This window comes from Mixophyes fleayi, chromosome 1 (genome assembly GCF_038048845.1).
Source record: "Mixophyes fleayi isolate aMixFle1 chromosome 1, aMixFle1.hap1, whole genome shotgun sequence".
Classification (NCBI taxonomy): domain Eukaryota; kingdom Metazoa; phylum Chordata; class Amphibia; order Anura; family Limnodynastidae; genus Mixophyes; species Mixophyes fleayi.
Genome location: NC_134402.1, coordinates 248,502,557 through 248,526,855, shown reverse-complemented (window position 1 = coordinate 248,526,855; position 24,299 = coordinate 248,502,557). Strand labels below are relative to the sequence as shown.

The window sequence follows — 24,299 nt, the reverse complement described above, 5'->3', positions numbered from 1 at the left end:
CTTGGCAGATTTGTAGATATCAGGGGTAAATGTATTAATGTCCGGATTCTTCAACTCCAGCGTGTTCAGCGTCTTCGGCGATTAAATTTAAAGCGGCGTTGCATTGTAAAGGGAAACTTCCCTTTACAATGCAGCGCCGCTTTAAATTTAATCGCCGAAGATGCTGAACACGCCGGAGTTGAAGAATCCGGACATTAATACATTTACTCCCAGATGTCATTTGATGACTTCCGCCCAAACTCGGTGACATCACTTCCAGTTACGGCGGTGGACTCACTTCCGCCCATAGATCGATATGGATTCTATATCGTTAATCGCACAAATAGTAATATATCCTAAGGTATAAATCTACATAATATTAGAGCCGGATTATATAGAATTCATAATACACATTACAACAATCAGGAATCCTATTATAGACAGAGACCATCTAACACTAAAAATTAATAACAATAATGTCCCTAGATAGGGAAAACTGCATAGAGTAGACCAAAACCCCTAAAATAAACATAAGGGTTACAGCATACGATAATATCTAATAAACAATTAAAGATTGTCTTGGATAGTCATAAGCAATATAGGAAGAGAGAGAGATGGAAAACAAAAAGATATAATTAATACATATCATATAAATGGCGATATTTCAAACGGGGAGAATGAATTGCCAGATTACATCAGTAATGTATGTTCTGGAATGTCCATGCCATCTCAAATATGTTGGTAAAACTAAAAGGATGTTGAAAATATGCATTCAGGAACATAAGGGCTATTAAAAATAAATCTGAGACACATGTAGTCTCTAGGCATTTTGTTGCTCTCCATAATGGAGATTATAGCCTCTTGAAATTTAAGGCTATAGAGCATATTACACTCAGTCCTAGGTGGGGGGATCTCGCTGCCAAATTAGCATGTAGATAGATGTTCTGGATTTTTAAGTTGGGCACTTTTGCACCTTTGGGCCTCTATGAGACTTTTGAAATATTGCCATTTATATGACATGTATTAATTATATCTTTTTTTGTTTCCCATCTCTCTCTCTAGGGACATTATTGTTATTCATTTTTAGTGTTAGATGGTCTCTGTCTATAATAGGATTCTTGATTGTTGTAATGTGTATTATGAATTCTATATAATCCTGCTCTAATATTATTGCTTCATGTATGGGCGGAAGTGGTCTCATGCTTTCTGTGGGCTTTCTTGTTATGCTTAGCGCTAATAGTGGATATATATATCTTTACACATTATTATATTTTATGTTTTTTACTGTTTCTCGGTCTGTAGTCTGGGCGGAAATGATGTCATTCCCTAGAACGGACTTTGTTTTAGCACTGATTGTGTTTATTCCTGCTGCTCTCCTTTTATTTAATTAGGTGTAGATTTATACCTTAGGATATATTACTATTTATGCGATTAACGATATATAATCCATATCGATCTATGGGCGGAAGTGAGTCCACCGCCGTAACTGGAAGTGATGTTACCGAGTGTGGACGGAAGTCATCAAACGACATCTGATATCTACAAATCTGCCGAGAATAACATGTTAATGAATGCCTCTCAAGGATTGGATGGGGGGGACTATTTAATGGAGGACCTATAGTCATGGCAATTATATCCCTTTTGAGAAAGTCATTGTATGACGAAAGGCGTTAAGGGCTTGGTTGTTCTCCTGACTGTTCCAGTTGATGGTGGGAAGTGCTCCTTATCGTTGTGGTCTGAGAGTCCTTTTCCAGGATACCTGAGGGTTCAATGGACAGATAATCTTGATATGTTTATTCTTATGTACGGGCATTTGCTTGGCTTTTTTATGGATACACTGTCATTAAAATTTTACTTTTTTTGTACTTGAGAAATACTTGAGTTGTGTAAACACACTACACTATCTTGTGCCCTTTTTTTCTCCTTTGAGTCCTAGTTTGGACATGTGGGACCAATGATACAATCCACTTATGGTAGAAGATCTGGACCTCTGTGAGATGAGCTAGATTATTTTCTACATTTGGTACGAGACATATCTGCACACTTAGAGAATTTATCTATAAACTTTCAATATCGCATTATGTTTGGCGCTTTTTTCTTTTCTTTGTGCATATATATATATATATATATATATATATATATGTAAATATATATATATATATATATATATATATGTATATATGTGTGTATACATATATATACATACATATATGTCTATATATATATATATATATATATATATATATATATATATACATACAAGTTAACCCGTGCATGATACTCAAATCATTCTAGTCAAATCAAGCTACTTAAGGTGTTAAAAAGGTTCTTGTCATGCATTTGGGCCATAGCCCAGGCCTCAACCACCAACCACTCCCAACTGTCACTTCTCCTTCAAGAAATATATATATATTTTTTTAAAATCTTTATAAACACTTTTAACAATTAACAAATTAAATTAACAAATTAAAAACATCTTAGTATGCCAAATTTCAGCCCTTTCTGAATTTTTTTTCCCACACACACTAAGTATAACTCTGCCCAGCAGGTGGCGCTGCAGCTTGGTTTTATTTTTTCCACACACAGACAGACTAACACATGCCACTAGACATTTATATATTAGATATATATATATATATATGTGTGTGTGTATGTATATATATATATATATATATATATATATATATATATATATATAAAATATATAAATGCTTAGTGGCATCTGTCTGTCTGTGTGTGTGTGGAAAAAAAAAACAAGTTGCAGTGCCACCTGCTGGGCAGAGTTATACACTGACCTACTAAATTCTTAGTGTGTGTGGGAAAATTTTTTCAAAAAGGGCTGAAATTTGGTAGGGCTCAAACTCATTTTCGTGAGGTATTTTTACCTCATGAACACACATGTGTAGAGGCGTGCATTAGTGTGTGTGTGTGTGTGTGGAAAAAACTATTTTCTCAGAAAGGGCCCATCCAATTGACCTGAAATTTGGTATACTGACATTATTTGACAAAAAAAATTAGAATAGTCAAGTCAGTTAACTTCCATCATCCCCCCTTCCCCCCGTGGGAGGGGTAGTAAAGGCTAAATTTACGAGTTGAGGCGTCAAACTCATTTTCGTGAGGTAATTTTACCTCATGAACACACATTAAAAAGGCTGCTTGCGTCGGGAAGTAACGCTCTTCCACTGAGGAGGCCTGGGCTAGGTCCAAATGCATGACAAGAACCTTTTTAAGACCTTAAGTAGCTTGATTTGACTAGAATGCATGAGTATCATGCACGGGTTAACTTGTATATATATATATATATATATATATATATATATATATATATATCTATACATAGTCTATGCTTGTCTTGTCTGCTGTTCAATGAAAATCTGTCCTGAAAAAGGTCTGGAAAGACTGAAACATCGACTATAATATAAAGGAGCTGGATTGAAAATAAAGAATAATCTATCTGTTTTAAATGGTGAGTGCCCTCTCTATTTTTTGAACATGTACTAGCTACAATGGACATGGGTGCTATTGTGGAGCACCCCAAAGAGGATTTACTTGAAGGTGTGAGTGCAGTTTTTTCCAATAATAGTGACATTGTGACAGGGTCAAAAGAGTCAAGGGAGAGTTGTATGAAAACAGGTATATTTCACCTTGATTCCTAACCTCCTAACCTACTGCTCCATCTATTAGGCCTGTAAATGAGTCTTCCAGGTTATCTGTGAACCTGCTGATAATCGGGAGCTGCAGCTGAGTGGTGCTGTAAAAAGGCCGCAGCTAAGCTCATTCTCTCACCGCCTGGGAACTGAGGCTGCATAGTCTCTGGGAGAGAAAAGCCTGTAATTTGCTGTAAGTGAACTGTACTAATACTGCTTATTTTATTTTTGTTAGTCAGGAGTGGCAAATGTTTAGTTAGAGCCGGCAAGGTGTTTATTTTGAAGTCTTGTTTTATTACTCTACTTAATAAAACTGGCCGAGACCAGTTGCACAAACATTTGGTCTTGTTTGACTTATCTGCTACTATACAGTCTTGGCCAAAAGTTTTGAGAATGAAACAAATATTGGTTTTCACAAAGTTTGCTGCTTCAGTGTTTTTAGATCTTTTTGTCAGATATTGCTCTGGTATACTGAAGTAAAATTACAAGCATTTCATGAGTGTCAAAGGAATTTATTGACAATTACATTAAGTTTATGCAAAGAGTCAATATTTGCAGTGTTGACCCTTCTTTTTTAAGACCTCTGCAATTCATCCTGACATTCTGTCAATCAACTTCTGGACCACACACTGACGGCCACCCTTCTTGTCTAATTAATGCTTGGAGTTTGTCAGAATTTGTGGGTTTTTGTTTGTCTACCCGCCTCTTGAGGATTGACCACAAGTTCTCAATGGGATTAAGGTGTGGGGAGTTTCCTGGCCGTGGACCAAAAATTTAGATGTTTTGATCCCCGAGCCACTTAGTTATTAATTTTGCCTTATAGCAAGATGCTGCATCATGCTGGAAAAGGCATTGTTCGTCATCAAACTGTTCTTGGATGGTTGGGAGAAGTTGCTCTTGGAGGATGTTTTGGTACCATTCTTTATTCATGGCTGTGTCCTTAGGCCACACATGAATAGTCTCATGATGCTTTACTGTTGGCATAACACAGGACTGATGGTAACGCTAACCTTTCCTTCTCCGGTCAAGTGTTTTTCCAGATGCCCCAAACAATTTGAAAGGGGACCTATTACTCTGGCACTCTCCTAGTGCCAGAGTGATCCTAAAATAGTGCTGCCTTCAATTAGCGGCGGTGGTGACGCTGAACACCACCGCCGGATTTACTGGAGAGCGTTCCGTTGCCTAGCAACAGAACGTGACCGCCGACCCGGAGGTGTGCTCGGTTGCCTAGCAACCGAGCACTCAGCGGCAGTAGCAGGCATCCGTCCCTGTGCGACGGACACAGCACGGGGACGGCGCCTGACAGTACCCCCTCCTCTACTTTGTTGGATAGATCTTTGGTCCAAAAACTGTTTCAATAGCCATGGGGCATGAAGATCCTCTTTAGCCACCCATGATCTCTCATCTGGACCGAAGCCCTTCCAATGGACTAAGAATTGATGTCGTCCGTGGAGGACACGGGAGTCCAGGATGCGTCTTACTTCAAATTCCTCACCATTGGTAATCTGTATAGGAGCTGGATGATGAGGCAAGCGATGAAACTTATTGAGTATAAGTGGTTTCAGAAGAGAGACGTGAAACACATTATGGATTTTTAGGGAGGAAGGTAACCGAAGTCTGTAGGTAACCGGGTTAATAACATGTGTTATAGGGAAAGGTCCAATATAACGAGGAGCCAATTTCTGAGAAGGAACTCTTAACTTGAGATTGCGTGTAGACATCCATACTTTGTCGTGAACGTGTAATAGAGGAATAAGTCTCCGATGATGGTCAGCCGCTTGTTTATAGCGTAAAGAAGTCTCCTGGAGTTTGGTTTTAGTAGTTGACCAAATCTGAGAAAAGTTCCGCATTAAATCCTCCACGGCTGGAACTGGCGAGGAAACCTGACCGGAGAAATCTGGGAGGGTGAGTTGGGTTCCATAAACGACAAAAAATGGAGAGGCAATAGAAGACTCGTGATGATGAAAGTTGTGAGAAAATTCTGCCCAAGGTAGGAGATTAGCCCATTCTGTTTGGTTGTCTGCAGAGAAACATCGTAGAAATACTTCGAGGTCTTGGTTGACCCATTCAGTCTGGCCATTGGTTTGTGGGTGATAGCCGGACGAATACTTGAGGTCAGAACCAAGAATCTTACAAAAAGCTCTCCAGAATTGAGAAACGAACTGCACTCCACGATCTGAAATGATTTCACGAGGACAACCATGGATTCTGAATATCTCCTTAATAAAGATAAGGGCCAACTGAGAGGCAGACGGTAGAGCAGGTAAGGGTACGAAGTGGGCCATTTTCGAAAATCTGTCAATGACGACCCAAATGACAGTAAACCCATTATTGGGAGGAAGGTCAGTGATGAAATCCATGGATATGCTTTGCCAAGGAATATCTGGAGTAGGAAGTGGTTGAAGAAGACCTGGTGGAGCCAATCTGGGGTTTTTACAACGAGCACACGTGGCACATGAGGCCACAAATTTCCGTACGGCAGCATGCAAGGCTGGCCACAAATATTTTTGACAAAGAAATTCGTAGGTTTTCTTCACCCCGGCGTGTCCTGCCAGCTTGGAAGAATGTGCCCACCGTAGAGCCTTGACTCGTAGCTTAGGTTCCAAGAAAGAGCAACCCCTAGGAGGTGTTTTGGGGGAGGTTCTGGTAAGGGCGATAACTTTAGTAGGTGTTAGGATTGGCAGTGGTTTCAGAGATGTACAGAGATCAGTGTTATCAAAAGATCGAGACAAGGCGTCCGCTTGGATGTTCTTGGACCCAGGATGGTAAGTTAAAATAATCTCAAAACGTGCAAAGAATGATGCCCATCGAGCTTGGCGTGGGTTGAGGCACCGGGCTTCACTGATATAAAGCAGGTTCTTATGGTCAGTTAAAACTGTTACTGGATGACGGGACCCTTCTAAGAGATGTCGCCACTCCTCCAAAGCGGCCTTGATAGCAAGCAACTCTTTGTCGCCAATACCATAATTTTTCTCATGCGGCAAGAATCTTTTGGAGAAAAATCCGCAGGGAAGATGAGTACCAAGTTCGGATCTTTGGAAGAGCACAGCTCCAATACCTATTGCAGATGCATCAACTTCCAGAAAAAAGGGTTCTAATTGAGTCGGTTGAGAAAGAACTGGTGCAGACAAGAAGGCTTGTTTTAGGGAATCAAACGCCTTCAAGGCATCGGTAGACCATTCTCTGGGATTGGATGATTTCCGGGTCAGAGCGGTTATTGGGGCTATGATTGAGGAGAACCCCTTAACAAACTGTCTGTAATAGTTGGCGAACCCAACAAATCTTTGAATGGCCTTGGTGCCTTGAGGAAGAGGCCAACTTTTATTAGCGGAAACCTTCTTAGGATCCATGCGTAGTCCTGATCCTGAAACAATGTACCCTAGAAAAGGGAGTTCTTCAACGTCGAAGATACACTTCTCTAATTTGCAGAAGAGTTGATTAGCTCGTAGTCGAGATAAAACTTCTTTGACATGAAGACGATGGGAGGAAATATCTCGGGAGAAAATCAGGATGTCGTCCAGATAAACAACTACATAATATAATGATATAATAGGTCTTGAAAAATCTCATTTACAAAGGACTGAAAGACAGCGGGGGCGTTACTAAGCCCGAAGGGCATAACTAGATATTCGAAATGTCCATCCCGCGTGTTGAACGCTGTCTTCCACATGCCCCTTGGCGAATTCGTACTAAGTTATATGCCCCTCGGCGATCCAATTTGGTGAAGACTCGGGCCCACTGATTCTGTCAAAAAGATCCATAATAAGGGGCAGGGGGTAACGATTTTTAATGGTAATTTTATTTAGTTGCCTATAATCAACGCAGGGGCGTAGAGATCCATCTTTTTTCTTGACGAAAAAGAACCCTGCTCCGGCTGGAGAGGAAGATTTTCTGATAAATCCTCGGGCTAGGTTTTCAGAGATATATTGAGACATGGCCTGGGTTTCTGGCAGATACAGGAGATAAGTCCTACCATGAGGAATCTGTTTTCCCGGTATTAAATCAATCGGACAGTCCCAAGGGCGATGAGGTGGAAGAATCTCTGATTTTTGCTTGGAAAAGACGTCCTTAAAGGTTAGATAGACCGAGGGTAATGTGGATGTCTCCAAATTGGTTTGAGTAAGGCAAACGTTGGAGCGAGGAGAAAAAATACACCGGTTATGGCACTGCTGACCCCAGGAGATAACTTCGGCACGAGCCCAGTCAAATTGTGGGGAGTGGTTCCGGAGCCAGGGGAGACCCAAAATTAAAGGATTGATGGATTGAGGTAACACTAGGAATTGAATCCACTCTTGATGCAAGGCTCCAATCCGCAATTGAACCGCACTAGTGATGCTGGAAATGATGCCGTTGCTGACACGATTACCGTCTACAGCGGTTAGTGTTAACGTCTGTGGAAGAGCAAAAATGGGTAACTGAAGCTGTGAGGCAAGAGAGCCCGAGATGAAATTCCCGGCCGCACCAGAGTCCACGAAGGCTAGGATCTGCTGGGGTCCCTTAGAACTGACCAGTAGAACAGGCATAAGGAACTCAGGGTTAGAAGTTGAGTAGGGAGTGGAAACAGCTACTCCTAAGGTGGCCTCCCTCTTACCGTTTAGGAGGGAGCGTTTCCCGGTCTTTTAGGACAGAGGCTTAGTACATGTCCGGACTCTCCGCAATATAGACACAGTCTCTGTTTGAATCGTCTCTCACGCTCCTCAGGCGTCAATTTTGAGCGACCCAGCTGCATAGATTCCTCTGTAGTCGAAATAGGATTTTGAAAGGTAGGTGCCAAGCGGGTAGGGCGTCTTGAGAGAGATCTCTCCGATGTTCTTTCCCTAAAACGTAGGTCAATCCGGATACACAGGGAAATGAGGGTATCCAAGTCGGAGGGAAGTTCCCTGGTGACCAGCTCATCCTTAATTCGGTCCGTAAGGCCCTGCCAAAAGGTAGCAATGAGAGCCTCGTTGTTCCAGCGCAACTCCGACGCAAGCGTACGGAACTGTACTGCATACTGACCAACTGACATAGAACCTTGTCGAAGATTTAATAGCCCAGAAGCAGCTGAGGAGATCCGACCTGGTTCGTCAAAGACCTTGCGAAACATGTCAATGAATGCTGCGGAGTTCTCTAGTAAAGGATCGTTGCGCTCCCATAACGGTGAAGCACAGGCCAATGCTTGTCTGCTGAGCAGGGAAATCATGAAGGCTACCTTGGTGCGCTCAGATGAGAAGGCAGTAGAGTTGCACTCAAAATGGATTGCGCACTGATTGAGGAACCCCCTGCATCTTTTAGGATCTCCGTCATACTTTTCTGGAGAGGGAATCCTAAGCCCGGTAGAATGAGCCGTGGAAGGGGACGGAGCCACTGGAGCAACTGCAGCCAAAGATGGAGCAGCGGGAGGTTCCACCGGAGGTGGCTGGACCGCCTGTAAGGGGTCTAGACGAGACAGTATCCCTTGGACACACTGAAGTAAACGGCCCTGATCGGCTTCTTGCTGTTCCACTCGGCGGCCCAGGTGGATGAACAGATCCCGAGCTGAGGGTTCATCTGTTCCATCTGACGTCATGGCCAGAGTAAACTGTCACAACTTAAGTATTTGCTTACTGGTTTTGGCACTACTCACCAAAGAGGCGCGGAGTCTAACGTGTTCCAGGTATTCACCAGGAACCCCCGCAAGGGAGTATGGTCTTAGCTGCAGGAGACACGCAGGTCGCGGTCCTCAGAGGGAGAAACCAGTGAAGCGGTGAGATGAAAGCGGTGTCAGGCAGGCCGGGTCAGAAACGAGAGAATCAGGATATGCCACAGGGAAAATCCAAAGCCGTAGTTAGGAGTAGCCGGGTCCGGGGTCAGAAGCGCAGGAGAGGATAGTCAACAAGCCGGGTTCAGTACACAGGAATATCAGAAGTAGAATGGTCAGCAAGCCAGGTTATTCACAGAGAGGAAGGAGGACACAGGAACGCTGGAGCTAGGTGGGACCTATTACTCTGGCACTCTCCTAGTGCCAGAGTGATCCTAAAATAGTGCTGCCTTCAATTAGCGGCGGTGGTGACGCTGAACACCACCGCCGGATTTACTGGAGAGCGTTCCGTTGCCTAGCAACGGAACGTGACCGCCGACCCGGAAGTGTGCTCGGTTGCCTAGCAACCGAGCGCTCAGCGGCAGTAGCAGGCGTCTGTCCCTGTGCGACGGACACAGCACGGGGACGGCGCCAGACAGGTGGTGCCCGATCCCGCAGCAGAATCAACTTTTGGAGACGGTCCTGTCGCTTCCTGGGCATTCTTCGGTGCCCTGAAGCCTTCTTCACAACTATTAAATCCTTTCTTCTTGAAGTTCTTGATGATTCGATAATTGGTTGATTTAGGTGCAATGTTACTAGCAGCAATATCCATGCCTGTGAAGCTCTTTTTGTGCAAAGCAATGATGACTGCACGTGTTTCCTTGCAGGTAACCATGGTTAATAGAGGAAGAGCAATGATTTCAAGGACCACCCTCCTTTTAAAGCTTCCAGTCTGTTATTCTAACTTAGTCAGCATGACAGAATGATCTCCAGCCTTGTCCTCGTCAACACTCTCATCTGTGTTAATGAGAGAATCACTGACCTGATGTCAGCTGGTCCTTTTGTGGCAGGGCTGAAATGCAGTGGGAAAGCTGTTTTGGGGATAAAGTTAATTGTCATGGCAATAATAATATATGTAATATAGAAAAAAAAATGCTTTCAATATATGAACTTTTATGTTGTAGGGAATGGAAATCTGACTTTGATTTGAATTTGTTATTTATTCTTACTAAAGAGTTTTCAGAACACTGTGATCTCTTTGTATCATAGATACATATGAAATTTCCATAAACAGCAAAATTAATGTTTTTATTCCTCAATACCTAGAGACCCAGAATCTTGGTTATCTGACAATATGGGTATAACATGTAAATATACTGTTTAAAGATCTTTATGTGAGGATTCACCACACTAGCTCCAGATGGCAGCTGGCGGAAAACTATTCACAATGACAGCTACAAACACATTCTCTCAATTCCTGTAATAAGCAATTCCTGCTAAGAACAGCACTCTAGCTAATCTCCTCACCTAGACTACTGCAATCAGCCCTTCAGTAAAAGGGTTAAGTCAATCAGAACAATTCATCTCACCTGTTTGTAGCATTTATAAATCCCTTAGTTCTACCAAACCTTTGCAGGAGCAAAGATTTGTTTTGGATCTCTGCTTGTGCTTTGAAGAAGACGTGTTTTGTTGGACTGTACATTCTACTTTCTCCAATTCTTCTACATCGGTTTTGTACCCCCCTATTATACCTTCTCCAATCCCTTGAGTTTGGCTTTGTCCATCATTGTTTTACCTTCTACAATCCATTGACTTCAGCGTGTACTTTACTGCCACTCCAAAACTTTTGGCCATGACTGTATACTGAACTTGGAATAGACATTTTAGCCAATCTTTACTTTGGAACTCTTAATTGTGCAATAACAAAGTTAATTGCTCTGCTGTAATAATAGGGTATCTATGAATAAATAATGAAGGTAAGATTACACCTATTTTCTAGGCTAAATTTATGGTTCAAATTTTTCAGTAAACTAAGTACTCCTGGGAAGATTATTAATTATGGGGCCTATTTATTAAAGAGTGATTTAGCCATATTGCCGGTGAAAACACCAAATGCTTGTTATCACTTTGCCCAATACATGAAAGAGGTTAACTTTTGTCTGCAAAGGCTTCCTTTGCACGCCTATTTAACAAGTATTATAGCAGTACAATTATCTGTTCCGTTCATGCCATCTCTGAATGGTGATAACAGAATAAATTATTGTTTAAAAATGCAGTAATATTTAAGAATAGTAATTTAAATTTTAAAATAAATAAAATCTACTTTTCTACTTTAGTATATATTTTTTTTGCTGTAGCAGAACTGAAGTCCAAATATGAGTTTTCGGCAGCAGGCCTCACTCATGTACACAAGTCAGAGATTGGCATGACAGAGTGGTAATATAACTCTACGGATTTTAGGTTCCGGGCCAGTAATGCCGGGGCAGCTAAGTATCAGCTGCTTCTTCTTCAGTATTTGTCCTATAAATACTGGCAATAACTGTGTTTTTTTTTATCACCAGGATAAGCGTCTATAAAAAATCATGCCAATGATAAATTGATCCCTACACTATATATTTTATCAACATGCTAGTAAACTTTGAAATTGCACATAGTGTAGTAGTTCGAAATATGATAGTTCAATGTCTTAACATTAGGCTGGTAATTAACATTATTCATAGCAATATGTGTGGTATGTTGCATAGTGTCTCCAACCCCCCCAAAAAAGAAACAGAGGGGGGAAAAAATTGACAAGATGTTAGAATCTATACGATGATTATAAAATTAACATAAGACCAGGGCCGTAGCAAGATTGTGCGACAGGGGCCATCACCCAGGGCACAATGCTGAAGGGGGGTGCAATTTGGGAATATTTTAGGTAAATTTGGTTAAAATTGAGGGCTAGGGGGGCGGCATTTGTCTTACTCGCCCCGGGCGCTAGAACTCTAAGTTACGGCTCTGCATAAGACTTCCCTGGATTACAAAATACTGTCTGTCATTGGAAATCTAAGGAATAGTGTGAAGTTGTTAATGCTGAGTTTTTTTTAAAGCTGCAAAAAAACAATTGTACAATAATAGTAAAGTCTGAAATATTATTAGCACAGCTATCATCATAATACAGTTCATGGATCAGTGATTCTAATGGAACTACACAAAGATACTTTAAAGATATATCTAATTTATTCAATGAATATTAAAATTGTCATTGTAATCTACATAGAATGTCGACCCTCCTTTCTTGTTGAATTGGATATTAACAGCTATTTACTTACACCAACCAAAGAAACAATAACGGAGTCAGGCTGAGAAAATAAATAATCTTATTTTATCTAAAGCAATATAGGAATCAATAAAAAATAAATGTCGGTGATGCAAACACTTGGGGACATACAAGGTTCACATTTGAGTGGAATACCATTTGCTTATGGACTTTGGGACTATAATTTCATTAGAATTTTGGAAATACAATTTCAATAGAATTTTATGCATTATACATGAAAATTTGGACATATATTACCACTAGATCCATTTTTGCTTTTATCTCATGTATATATGTATAATCATATCAAGTCAAAGGCACAATATCTCAAGTTTAATTCAGCCTAAGATTTCATTCCAACTTATTGGAAGCAGAAGTAGGTCCCTTATATTTCTGAGTGAACTTTAAAATTATGTAACACTATAATGATGAAAGGCTAAGATTTAGTCACTATAAATCAGTGAGGGAATTCCAAGACATCCAGAGTCCCAGGCTTGATTATATAGACAGAAAAAGTTGCAAAATAAATAGGCGCTAGTAAGTATAATTACGAGGTATGTATATTAAATAACGAGACAGTGATTCCACCTAGTAAACAAAGCAGTCAGAACCGGTTATAACGGCATACGTAGTAACCTTGAACCTGTCTGAACCTGCATGACAAGCTGCAACACTCTATAACGTTCAGTTGATTGTGAATCGCCATTTAGTTTGGTTGTGTTTTCTGTAGAGTGCCGAAAAAATAATAAGTTTAAAAGTTGAACAACGTGTCAATTTGAAATTTTTAGTAAAATTGCACAAAACACCAACAGAATGTTTTCAAATGCTTACTACGGCCTATGGGAATGACTACCTGTCTTGTCCGAGTGCTTTTGAGTGGCACAAAAGATTTAGCGAGGGACGTGAGAATGTCAAAGATGATGAACGCCCTGGACGACCTTCCGCTTCAAGAACCGAAGAAAATGTAAAAAAAAATCAGTCCGATAATTCGAAAAGACCGCAGACTCAGTTTTCGAATGATAGCTGAATCCGTGAACATTGACAAACACACCGTATGGAAAATTTTGCGTGAGGATCTTAACATGATGAAAGTTTGTGCAAAAATGGTCCTAAGGGTTCTCACACCAGAGCAAAAAGAACGTCGCAAGGAATGTTGTGTTGACACAACTTGACACAGATCCAAACCTGTAATCACTTGTGATGAGACCTGGATCTTCCAGTACGATCCTGAATCCAAAAGTCAATGCACTGGAAAACACCATCATCACCAAGAATGAAAAAAGCTCATCAAAGCAAGTCAAAATTCAAAGCAATGCTCATTGTTTGATTCGATATCAAGCGTGTAATTTTGGAAGAATGAGTTCCAGAAAGCACTACAGTTAATCAGAATTATTATAAGGAAGTTTTGCAAAAGCTGAGAGAGTCAAAAAGAAACGTCCGGAAACTGTGGAAAAATGGTTTCTTTCTTGACCGACAAACACATTACTACACTTGAACATCCTCTATATTCGCCCGATTTAGCACCTTGCGATTCTTATCTTTTCCCAAAAGTTAAATCAGTGCTTAAAGGGACACATTTTGAATCAGTTGATGCTGTAAAGAAGAAAACGGCAGATATGTTGAAACAAGTGACAGAAATTGATTTGCTCCATGCCTTCAACCAGTGGAAAACAAGACTACAGCGATGTATTATTGCAAATGGGAAGTATTTTGAAGGAGACAAACATTAAATTTGTAATACCAATAAATAAAGGTGAGTTATTTAATCAGTCTCGTTATTTAATAGACATACCTCGTAGGTGCTGCTTTTAATTGCTGTCTAGCAGCTGTGTATTTAAGGTGCTTCACTTAAACCACTGTTCTATTGTAACAGATACTGTATCGGTTATATAGTTGAAACAAACATTAACATACAAAAGAGCGCAGGTTAAACTGAGAGTTATGTAATATTTATTATGAATCTTCGAATTAAAACATAATCTCACATATAAAATAGCATTAAACCACTAGGTGTGACCAACTTTTATAAAGAATAAATCCTAGATGTAATATCCAATGCTCAAGGACAAATCCTTATAAACCACTATATAAGAGCTTTCAGTCTTTTAATTATAATCACCCTAATACATCCAATGTGCCACTTTTGGGTTCCTGATTAATGTCTCCTTGAAAGAATTTTTTTTTATTTCAATGATCCACACCGATATTGTGTATAAAGGTAACAAAAATGGAGTTATGTATCCTTAACAATTATATGTCCACACAAAAAAGCAAACTCCATATTATGAGGATACTCTTGATCCAATCTGTTTAGGGCAACAACTCCAAGTCATTTTGGAGGGTCCATACATTTGCTGGTAGTAAAAATATAAGATAACCGCTGTACCTTTGATTCTTAGTGGAACATCTCCAGATAAAAAGATAAAAAAAAGACTGGGATCTCTCTGATGACACTGGTTCTGGATAAACATCAATTGCTGAGCATTTAGAAGCATAGGTAGATGGATTAGTTTGCAGACACTAGCGTCACCTGACGCGTTTCTCTGCCTCCTATGGGATGGTTTCATCAGAGGAATATCGATTATATAGATTCTATGTAAGGTCTATATGGACTAGCCTTTCCCTTTATGGACTGAGTTTAAAAGGCATGGAGACTACACAGAACAATGAGAAGGGAGACCCATAATCCATATAAATCACTGCATAAATATATTTCAAATCTTTAATAATGTATTTTTTTTAAAAATAAATGACAACTCTCATATGTGGATTCCGATATAATTGTTATTTATCATGACATGCCCATGTAATACAGATAATACAGATTATGCAGTTTTTAATGTTATAATCTACATTATGCCTTTAATCATGTCCCGAACTTTGTCTTTATACATTGTATTCAATGTTATGCTCACAAGTGCTTTGCTGTTAAGTTACCCTGTTGACATTTTTAGGGGGTTATTGACAGCACAAAAGAGAAATTAAAAAAATCCCCAAATGTCTTATTCTCTGGGGGGAATTCAATTCCCCCCGAAGTACCGCTGTGCTAAAGATATTACCGGTATTACGGTAATATTAACCCGGCTTTCTGCTCGCAGCTCAGGGAGCTGCGAGCAAAAAGCCAGTGTTAGAACTACCATAATAATGGTAATTACGCGCACTATTACCGTAATAACGTTAATAATGCGCAGGCCGTGTTACTTTTAACAGTAACGCGGCCAATTGAATTCCTCCCTCTGAGTCTTTGGGGGAAACACTGATACAAGATTTCACTTTGCAGCTAGAATCATCAATTGAGCTATAAGTGGAGAAAATATTTGAAGTGGTTTCTGACCTTGTGGTGTACCACAGAACAGGTTGTACAAAACACCCAGATTGTAACACTGTCACAGAGGTTGTGTTCTCCACTTATCAACTACTCTCTGAGCTCCATGTGGAAGCATAATGCAAACATGACCATAATTCCGTGCATGTATTTCAAATCTTAACATGAGAGCATGATAGTAATATATAAATAAATGCCAGTTCCAATGACACCTTACTTTTACAGTCTTGGTACTAGCTAAACTGAGGGTGAATCCAGCACATATTGTAAGAAAAAAAAAAAAAAAGAAAAAATCTAGAGGAAAATCACAATGTGACAGGAGTCAGTATTTAGCTGACCTTTAACTTTTGCAAACCATGAGTCACATGAGTCACAGTAAAACATCTGCAATGATTAATCATGTAATCAATGTTTACTGTTACTCTGGTTGAATTTGAAACACATTATCCTGGGTTACTTTTATATTGTCTAGTACAATCATCCCCCTTTTAACGCAAAGACAAAGTTTTTTGTTATTTTTACAGAGAAATTAGAATTTTTGCTTATGCGATGAAACATGTTTCTGGATGAAAAGCTGATTCCTGTCGTAAGCAAACCTGTCATTAATCTTCTGCAAAAAGGAAAGAAAACATACAGTCAGGTGTTAAAGTTTACTACCTCTCTACTGTATTTTCCTAAGTCATGGTACATATGGAACATTTGTGATTTGATAAGTATAATTACATTTTAGACTAAAATGTGTTTTATAATACACTGTTTACTCCTTTTCCATTCAGCTTTTTCACCAAATGTTACAAGTAATGTCCTATCCACCCCCAATGACACATTGGCATTTTCCTTTTAGGACAGTGCCAGGGCCACCTTAACAACAGTATGGGCCCCCGGGCACAGCAGTGCACCGGGGCCCCTATATATAAATATATAAGTAAAAAAAGAAAAGAAAAAAGAGGATATATATATATATATATATATATATATATATATACATACATATACATACAAGTTAACCCGTGCATGATACTCATGCATTCTAGTCAAATCAAGCTACTTAAGGTGTTAAAAAAAGTTCTTGTCATGCATTTGGGCCATAGCCCAGGCCTCCTCAGGGGAAGAGCGTTACTTCCCGACGCAAGCGCCCTTTTTTAACGGGGTTTTGTCCACATGTCACCACCTCATCATTTTTCTCCATCACCTCATCCTTCATCTTTATCGCCACATCTATCCAGACACAGGGATCTCTCTCAGCGGTCCTGAGTATCACACTCCTTTCGCTCTGTCACCCCCGGCAACCACCAACCACTCCCCACTGTCACCCCCGGCAACCATCAACCACTCCCCACTGTCACCCTCGGCAACCACCAACCACTCCCAACTGTCACTTCTCCTTCAAGAAATATATATATATTTTTTTAAAATCTTTATAAACACTTTTAACAATTAACAAATTAAAAACATCTTAGTATACCAAATTTCAGCCCTTTCTATATTTTTTTCCCACACACACTAAGAATTTAGTAAGTCAGTGTATAACTCCGCCCAGCAGGTGGCGCTGCAGCTTGGTTTTTTTTTTTTCACATACACACACAGACAAACACACGCCACTAGGCTTTTATATTATATATATATATATATATATATATATATATATATATATATCTACTATATAAATGCCTAGTGGCGTGCGTGAAAAAAAACAAACAAGCTGCAGCGCCACCTGCTGGGCAGAGTTATACACTGACCTTTATATTTCTTGAAGGAGAAGTGACAGTTGGGAGTGGTTGGTGGTTGCCAGGGGTGACAGTGGGGAGTTTTTAACACCTTAAGTAGCTTGATGAAGGATGTGGCGATGAAGATGAAGGATGAGGTGATGGAGAAAAATGATGAGGTGGTGACACATGTGGTGACATGTGGACAAAACCACGTTAAAAAAGGGCGCTTGCGTCGGGAAGTAACGCTCTTCCCCTTCACACCTTCAGTAGCTTGATTTGACGAATGCATGAGTATCATGCATGGGTTAACTTGTGTATATATATATATATATATATATACCCAATTTAAACGATCCATACAATTTCAACTATAAAAGTAAAGTCATTTTTTTTTTTCAAATATCCCTCTAAATTTACCTTTCAATCGCGATAAGTTGAATCCTCTTCTGTACTTCGTCGCTGTGCTCCTCCATACTGTGCTCGCAGGGAATGTCTGGCGTGATGACATCATCATGCCTGACATTCACTGCGAGCGCATCACGGAAGAGAGGATCAGGGAGTGAGCCGGATCGTCACCTGACCTGAACGGTCAGGTGACCGCAATAGGTAAGTGTCTCTTTTTTTTTTTTCTTTTCTTTTTTTTTTCTTCTTTACAGGATTTTTTACAGCAGCAGACCTGCCAGGGCCCCCTTTCCCCCTGGGCCCCTGCCCATCATGCCCAATGGGAAAGACGGCCCTGGACAGTGCCACTGCTGTGAGAGAGGGCTGGCCCTAAGCCTAAATATGCATGCTGCTGGTCCTCTCTCAGCAGCAGATGGCCCGATGGTCTGAGAGTTACTCCTCTCCCCATGGCAGTTTATTCCAGCATCTGCATCCACCCTGCCTCCATCCCCCCACCACCCTTCAGTAACAGAAAGAGCATACAGAGAGACAGGGTGATGTGTTCCAGTGTCGCTGTTTTATTGACCTGGAGCATCTGCATCTCAGTTGAACATGTTGAGGCTCCTGGAAAGTAGTGCCTTCATAATATTCATGTAATGTATGTAGCAGAGATGTCTAAATACCAACGGCTGTCCTGGAACCTCCTCACAGTCAACTTACATGCACATGTAAACAAGCAGGCAAAAGCAAGAGAAAGAGAAAAAGCCTGCACATATACCATCTGCTGACGGTGGAAGTAGCAGGGCTGCCAGGCAATTTAGGATGGCCAGATCTCCAACCAAATGGAGCATGGAGATCATAATTTCGATGTTTACCAACCTATTGGCAAATAAGGGCGTTGTAATGATCTGACTTTTTGCTGCATTTTCACCACCAGTGGCTACTATGGGAGTCATGTGCCTTAGAAACAGTTGAACTGCCTCCCTCAACTGTAGCTGGTAATCATCATCATCATTTATTTAATTAGCGCCACTATTTCCGCAGCGCTGTAAAGAAAACTCACACCAGTCTCTGTCCCAATAAAGCTTACAGTCTACATTCGCTAACACTCACACGGACAGACTATGGTCAATTTGATAGCAGCCAATTAACCTACTAGTATGTTTTTGGATTGTGGGAGGAAACTGGAGCACCCAGAGGACACCCACGCAAACTACCCCATAAATACTAACATCTTGCAATCAGACCTTGCTGGCTTATTGCAATTCTTGTTTTTCCATTTCCTTGCTACCTTGTATCCTGATTTTCATTGCCTTAATTTCCGGCTGACTGCTTGTGAACTTACCTGGTTTGACCTCTGACTACAGTAGGGAGTGACTGGCTATCACCCACCTTCACCAGGGGATTAATGACATCAAGATACCATTGTTCTCCCCTACAACTGAGCCAGACATTTAGGCATGAAAGCAGTGGGGGGGTGGGGAACTCAATTGGCCCTAAAATATGACTACTCTCCTGTACAGCCCCTCTTTGAACTCCACCAATCAGGGCAGACCTGTGGATAACCCTGCAGGGAGGGATTCCTAGCATGTGAAATGCTGGTGGTTCTTTAAAAAAAGGCCTGCAGCAGAGGCTTGTGTGTCACTTTGTTTTAAAAATCAACTGGCGTTGGAGTTTCGTCTGCTACTAGTGTGCTGAGGATTTTGCCTGGAAGTTTTGTGATTATTAGACTCAGGGCCACCTTCAGAAATTATGGGGCCCAGTATAGCCCCCCCCCGATGAGCGCCCCCCGCCCCCCGCAACACATACTAACCTGGGGGCCCGCTGTCTTGCAGTCCGCTCACCGTGACAGCCAGGCACCAGAATGCGATCGCAGGGGTGGAGGAATCATTCCCCCTGCGATCATGTGATCTGTCACAGACAGAAGACAGAGTAGCGGAGAGCGGACTGCAAGACAGCGGGCCCCCAGGTAAGTATGTGTTGCACTGTTGTACCGGGCCCCCTGGTGAGCCCGGGCCCGGTACAATAGTACCCCCTGTACCCCCCTGATGGCGGCCCTGATTAGACTAAAAACTTTTCTGGGACTTGCACACTTCCTGGCTCTGCTGAATAGTAGCTTCATAACACTTCATCCAATCATATCTGAATCGGTTGGACATTACTTAGGGACAGTGTGGGAAAGATCTGGCAAGTCTAGAGGTAAATTGGTGTTTATTGGGACCTGTTAGCCTGGTTTATATATTTTTATGTTGCATCTTTTTGCTGATCTAAAGAACCTGTATTAGACAACTCTCTAATAAAGATATTGTTGTATGTTTATGTTTCCTGTCTGCGTGACTTGTCCCAGAAGTCCCAGGGTACCCCGTGTGAGTTTAGGCTATAATAACCCGGATCTTCACATTATATATATGACAACTGCTGCTCATATGCACTGGGAGCTCTTAGGAGCTAGTATTGCGCTGTGTATGAGGGTTTTCTATTTCGCCAAGCCAAGGATTCCTGGATTTATTACAGTTGAAGAGCCTGGATCTAGGTGAGCAATAAAGTGTATGAGGGATGTTTTGGAGTATTTGTAGTTCAAATCAAATAATTTTTACGCTCGTGTCTATTTTATTTACATTTATCCTTAATGCACTAAAGGTCCCAGAGGGCCCATGTTCCCAGGACATGCTGGTACTTGTGATTCCCCAAGTGCCAGCATGCCCTGGCAGCCATGGGTATGATGGTGCTTGTAGTTCTACAAGCACCAGCCTACCCAAACACCTAAATGCAGCCTGGGCATGCTGGGATCTGTAGTGCACAAGGGACAAAATGGATATATACATCTTATTTATCATTATTACCCCACACTCATGGCTCCAGAGCCATAATGCTATCAGCACAGGGCTGGATAAATCTAGGGGGTCCCCATTTAGTTTTGCTGACCCGATCTCCCTAGGGAATACAGCCCTGTGCTTACCACCCTGGGGCTGGTTTGGCATTATGGCAGGGGGCAACGCGGGTTTCCATGCTATATTGCCACCAGCCCAGGCTGTGAGAGCCTAGAGCTGGTGATAGTAAAATTGGGGAGACCCCACACTTTATGTCCCCCCAATTTTGCTAGTACCAGCCTAGGCTGGAGCCCCTAGGGTTGGTTAAGCTGTTTTGGAGAGGTGCACACCATTTTATGTTTGTTTTTTTGTTTTTTTAACATTTCCCTTTTTGTTTGTTTTTTACATGTATTGCCAAGTTGTTTTTTTGTCATCTATTTATGTTGACATTTTGAATGTCGACTTTACAACCCTGTCCACATTTTACATGTTGCCATTTTAACTGTGTCGACATTGTGACATGTAGACATGATTGTGTCGGCATTATGACTGGATTTCTGCAAAACACTGGTTAGTAGTAACTGTTCGATTGACAGCTGCCTGCAGAGCCGCCATCAGAAATCATGGAGCTCAGTACAAATGACGCAGGCAGGGCCCCCCCCCCCCCCCCCCCCACGACGACCAAGTACCTCCCCCAACTTCCATTAAAAATTTTAAGGTTCTTCTACAGATTATATTCACTACTAGAAAGATTTTAGAATGAATTTATTGAATAAAGATATATTTAACAGAAATAAAGAATAATATAATATACTATACATAATCAAACATTAGATTGCCCTTTATGATCATTCTTTTTCTTTTTTCACATCTACACATTAGTTGACCACCTTCTCACTTTGCTGGATGCAAAATCTTGTATTAGGTCTAAAAAATTCAATTTCTGTGCAAGTTCGTGTTCAATGGAGAGAAGTGCAAGGCTGTTCAAATGTTGTTCACTCATTGTCAAACACAGATAGTTTTTAATTAAGGCCAGTTTGCTAAATGCTCGCTCTCCTTCAGCCACAGAAAGTGGAAGGGTGGTGAAAATTCTGATAGCAATGCAAACTTCTCCAAATATCCCTTGAAGTTGTAGGCTGTATATGTTATTCAGCAAGTCAAGTGGACCCAAATGGCTCTGAAATGTAGCATCATAGACTTTTCGAAGGTGCTGAAGTTCACTGAATAAAGATGGTGTAAGACCTTTTGGATATTTGGAGACCAGAGCTTCAGTGGATGTCACCCATTCTTCTTCTGGCAGAGTCTTCAATTTTAAAATTGGAGCAAACAAATTGCAAATATTTTGCATCGATTTGAAACGCTGGTTCAGCTCACTAATGATGGAATCAAGTGCCACAAGAAACACATTTATCTTGAATGATGTTTCAGCATCTACTTCCTGACACAGGTCTTCTCTGCTGTGCCTCTTCTGAATCTTTCGGTAACGTGGGTTCAGGTCTTTAGGAATTTCCATACTATCAGCAATGAGATTTGCCTCAGAAAGTATAACAGACCACTTTTCCCGAAAGGCTTGCATTTCTACAGAAAGATCCTTAATGTTTGCTGCTCCAATTTCCATGGAAATAGATCTTGATTGAAGAATCTTAATTCTCTCTTCAAAACTTTGTAAGATCTTTATCCAAAATGTTGAGAGAAGTATGGATTTGAAACTCAAGAAGTAATCTCTTAGTCCTTCTGCGACTGAATGGGCCTCACTTGAAAGTTTTCTGGACAAAATTATTTTCTTCAATGCCTCAATGATACCTGGTAATTTCTGAGTTATTGGGCGAACAGCTTCCACTCTTGCATCAGAAGAGCACGATGCTGCATGCACAGCCACAAGATTCAAGGAATGGGCAGCACAAGGACAAAATGTAGCTGTTGGATACTTCTCCTCTATACGAGCTCTTACTCCTTTAATTTTACCAGACATATTGGCTCCATTGTCATAGCCTTGACCTCTGCAGTCCTTAACATCAATGCCATGTTCATTTAATCTTGACAACAACTTTTCAGCAACCTCTTCTCCAGTTTTGTTGAAAAAGTCAAAATATTCAATGAACCTCTCTTGAATGATCCAACATTCTGTCACTGAATCTCTAAGGACATACCGTAGAACAATCACATTCTGTTCTGTATGTGAAACATCTGGAGTGGAATCACATATCACAGAAAAATAGATTGCCTTTTCCCTTTCTGATAGTATGGTGTCCAGTACACGTTTTCCACATAGATTTATAAATTCGTTTTGGGTGGCCCACGATAAATAATGTGCTTGCATTCTTTTCCCTTCTTGCTGACTGTGCTTCACATTTTCTAAGTGCTCTCGTAGAAGAGGATCGTAATGTGATACCAGCTCCAGTGTACCAAGGAAATTTCCATTGTTCAAGTCTCCAATCCTTTGGGAGCTTCCTCTGAATGCCATATTCCTTGATGCCAAATACAAGGTCACGTCCAGCAGTCTTTCAAGTAATGCAGCAAACTTTTCAGTTTCCTTTTCCAGATTTCTTTGTATGGCAGAGTCCAGCCCATGTCCACTAAGAGACATCTGCAGTCTTCTCCAGCTCCAATAATGCTGCTTGTGCTGAATACTCCTCTCATGTTCTGGCAGTCTATTGTATAGTTGATGTCATTTATTCTTTGAGGGATCAAATCCATCTTTTCTGCATAGAAGACTAGAAGCCTTGTCGTGGTCTGAAGCAAATGCAAAGCAAGTGATGCAATACAATGCATGTTTCCTACTGCTCCATCGAAGCCAGTCCCTTATAACCAACTCACGTCCATTCGATGATTTTGCATATAAAAGAAAATCACTAAATGAACGGTCTTCACAATCCTTTGGCAGAAATTTAATCATTTCCTTTAATTCATCTTCTTTGCTTAGGCCATTGAGTACGATTCTTTCTCTGTCTTTGTCTTTCAGTATATCTGGCCACAGTGCTGGATCTTTCCAATATACATCATCATGAACATTTTCTTGAATTACAGAGGCACTGCTTGAAGCCTCTGCTCCTTCTTCCTACAGTGGCGGTGGGAACATTAGTGTTCGCCACGCAGACGTCTGGGGCACACCCGTGCAAAAAGTAGGATGTTTTGCAGTGCGTCCTCAGTACGCTTTGTCAATGATATCCACTATGTTTTAAAATATATAACGTAAAATGTATTTCAACCATTCAGATTTTCATATTTTAACTACATCTGGGTGATAATCAGGAATAAACAAAAAACAGATTTTGATACCACTTTTATACGATATTACATGGTGACAGGACTTCTCTATTAAATTACTACTGTAAACTAGGAGGGTGGAATCCCTTTCTCCAACTATCTCACTCACAGCAGTGCAACAATGTGTATTCAACTTATACAACAATATCATCCTCATTTATTTATATAGCGCCACTAACTCTGCAGCGCTGTACAGAGAACTCATTCACATCAGTCCCTGCCCCATTGGAGCTTACAGTCTAAATTCCCTATCATACACATACAGACAGAGACTAGGGCCAATTTTGATAGCAGTCAATTAACCGACCAGCATGTTTTTGGAGTGTGGGAGGAAACCGGCGCAA

The 24,299-nt window shown here is 40.9% G+C and overlaps 1 protein-coding gene across 1 annotated transcript; it reads right to left on the bottom strand.

Annotated features, from left to right (window-relative positions):
• Nucleotides 1-21,559: 21,559 nt before the first annotated feature.
• LOC142147614 (zinc finger MYM-type protein 1-like) lies at nt 21,560-23,275 on the bottom strand. The gene has a single exon (XM_075204734.1). It carries the CDS (start codon nt 23,273-23,275, stop codon nt 21,560-21,562), a length of 1,716 nt encoding a protein of 571 aa, XP_075060835.1.
• Between the last annotated feature and the right edge of the window lie 1,024 nt (nt 23,276-24,299).

Coding starts and splice junctions, on each gene's coding strand:
- LOC142147614 (XM_075204734.1), bottom strand. CDS start 23,275: ATGTCTCTTAGTGGACATGGGCTGGACTCTGCCATACAAAGAAATCTG.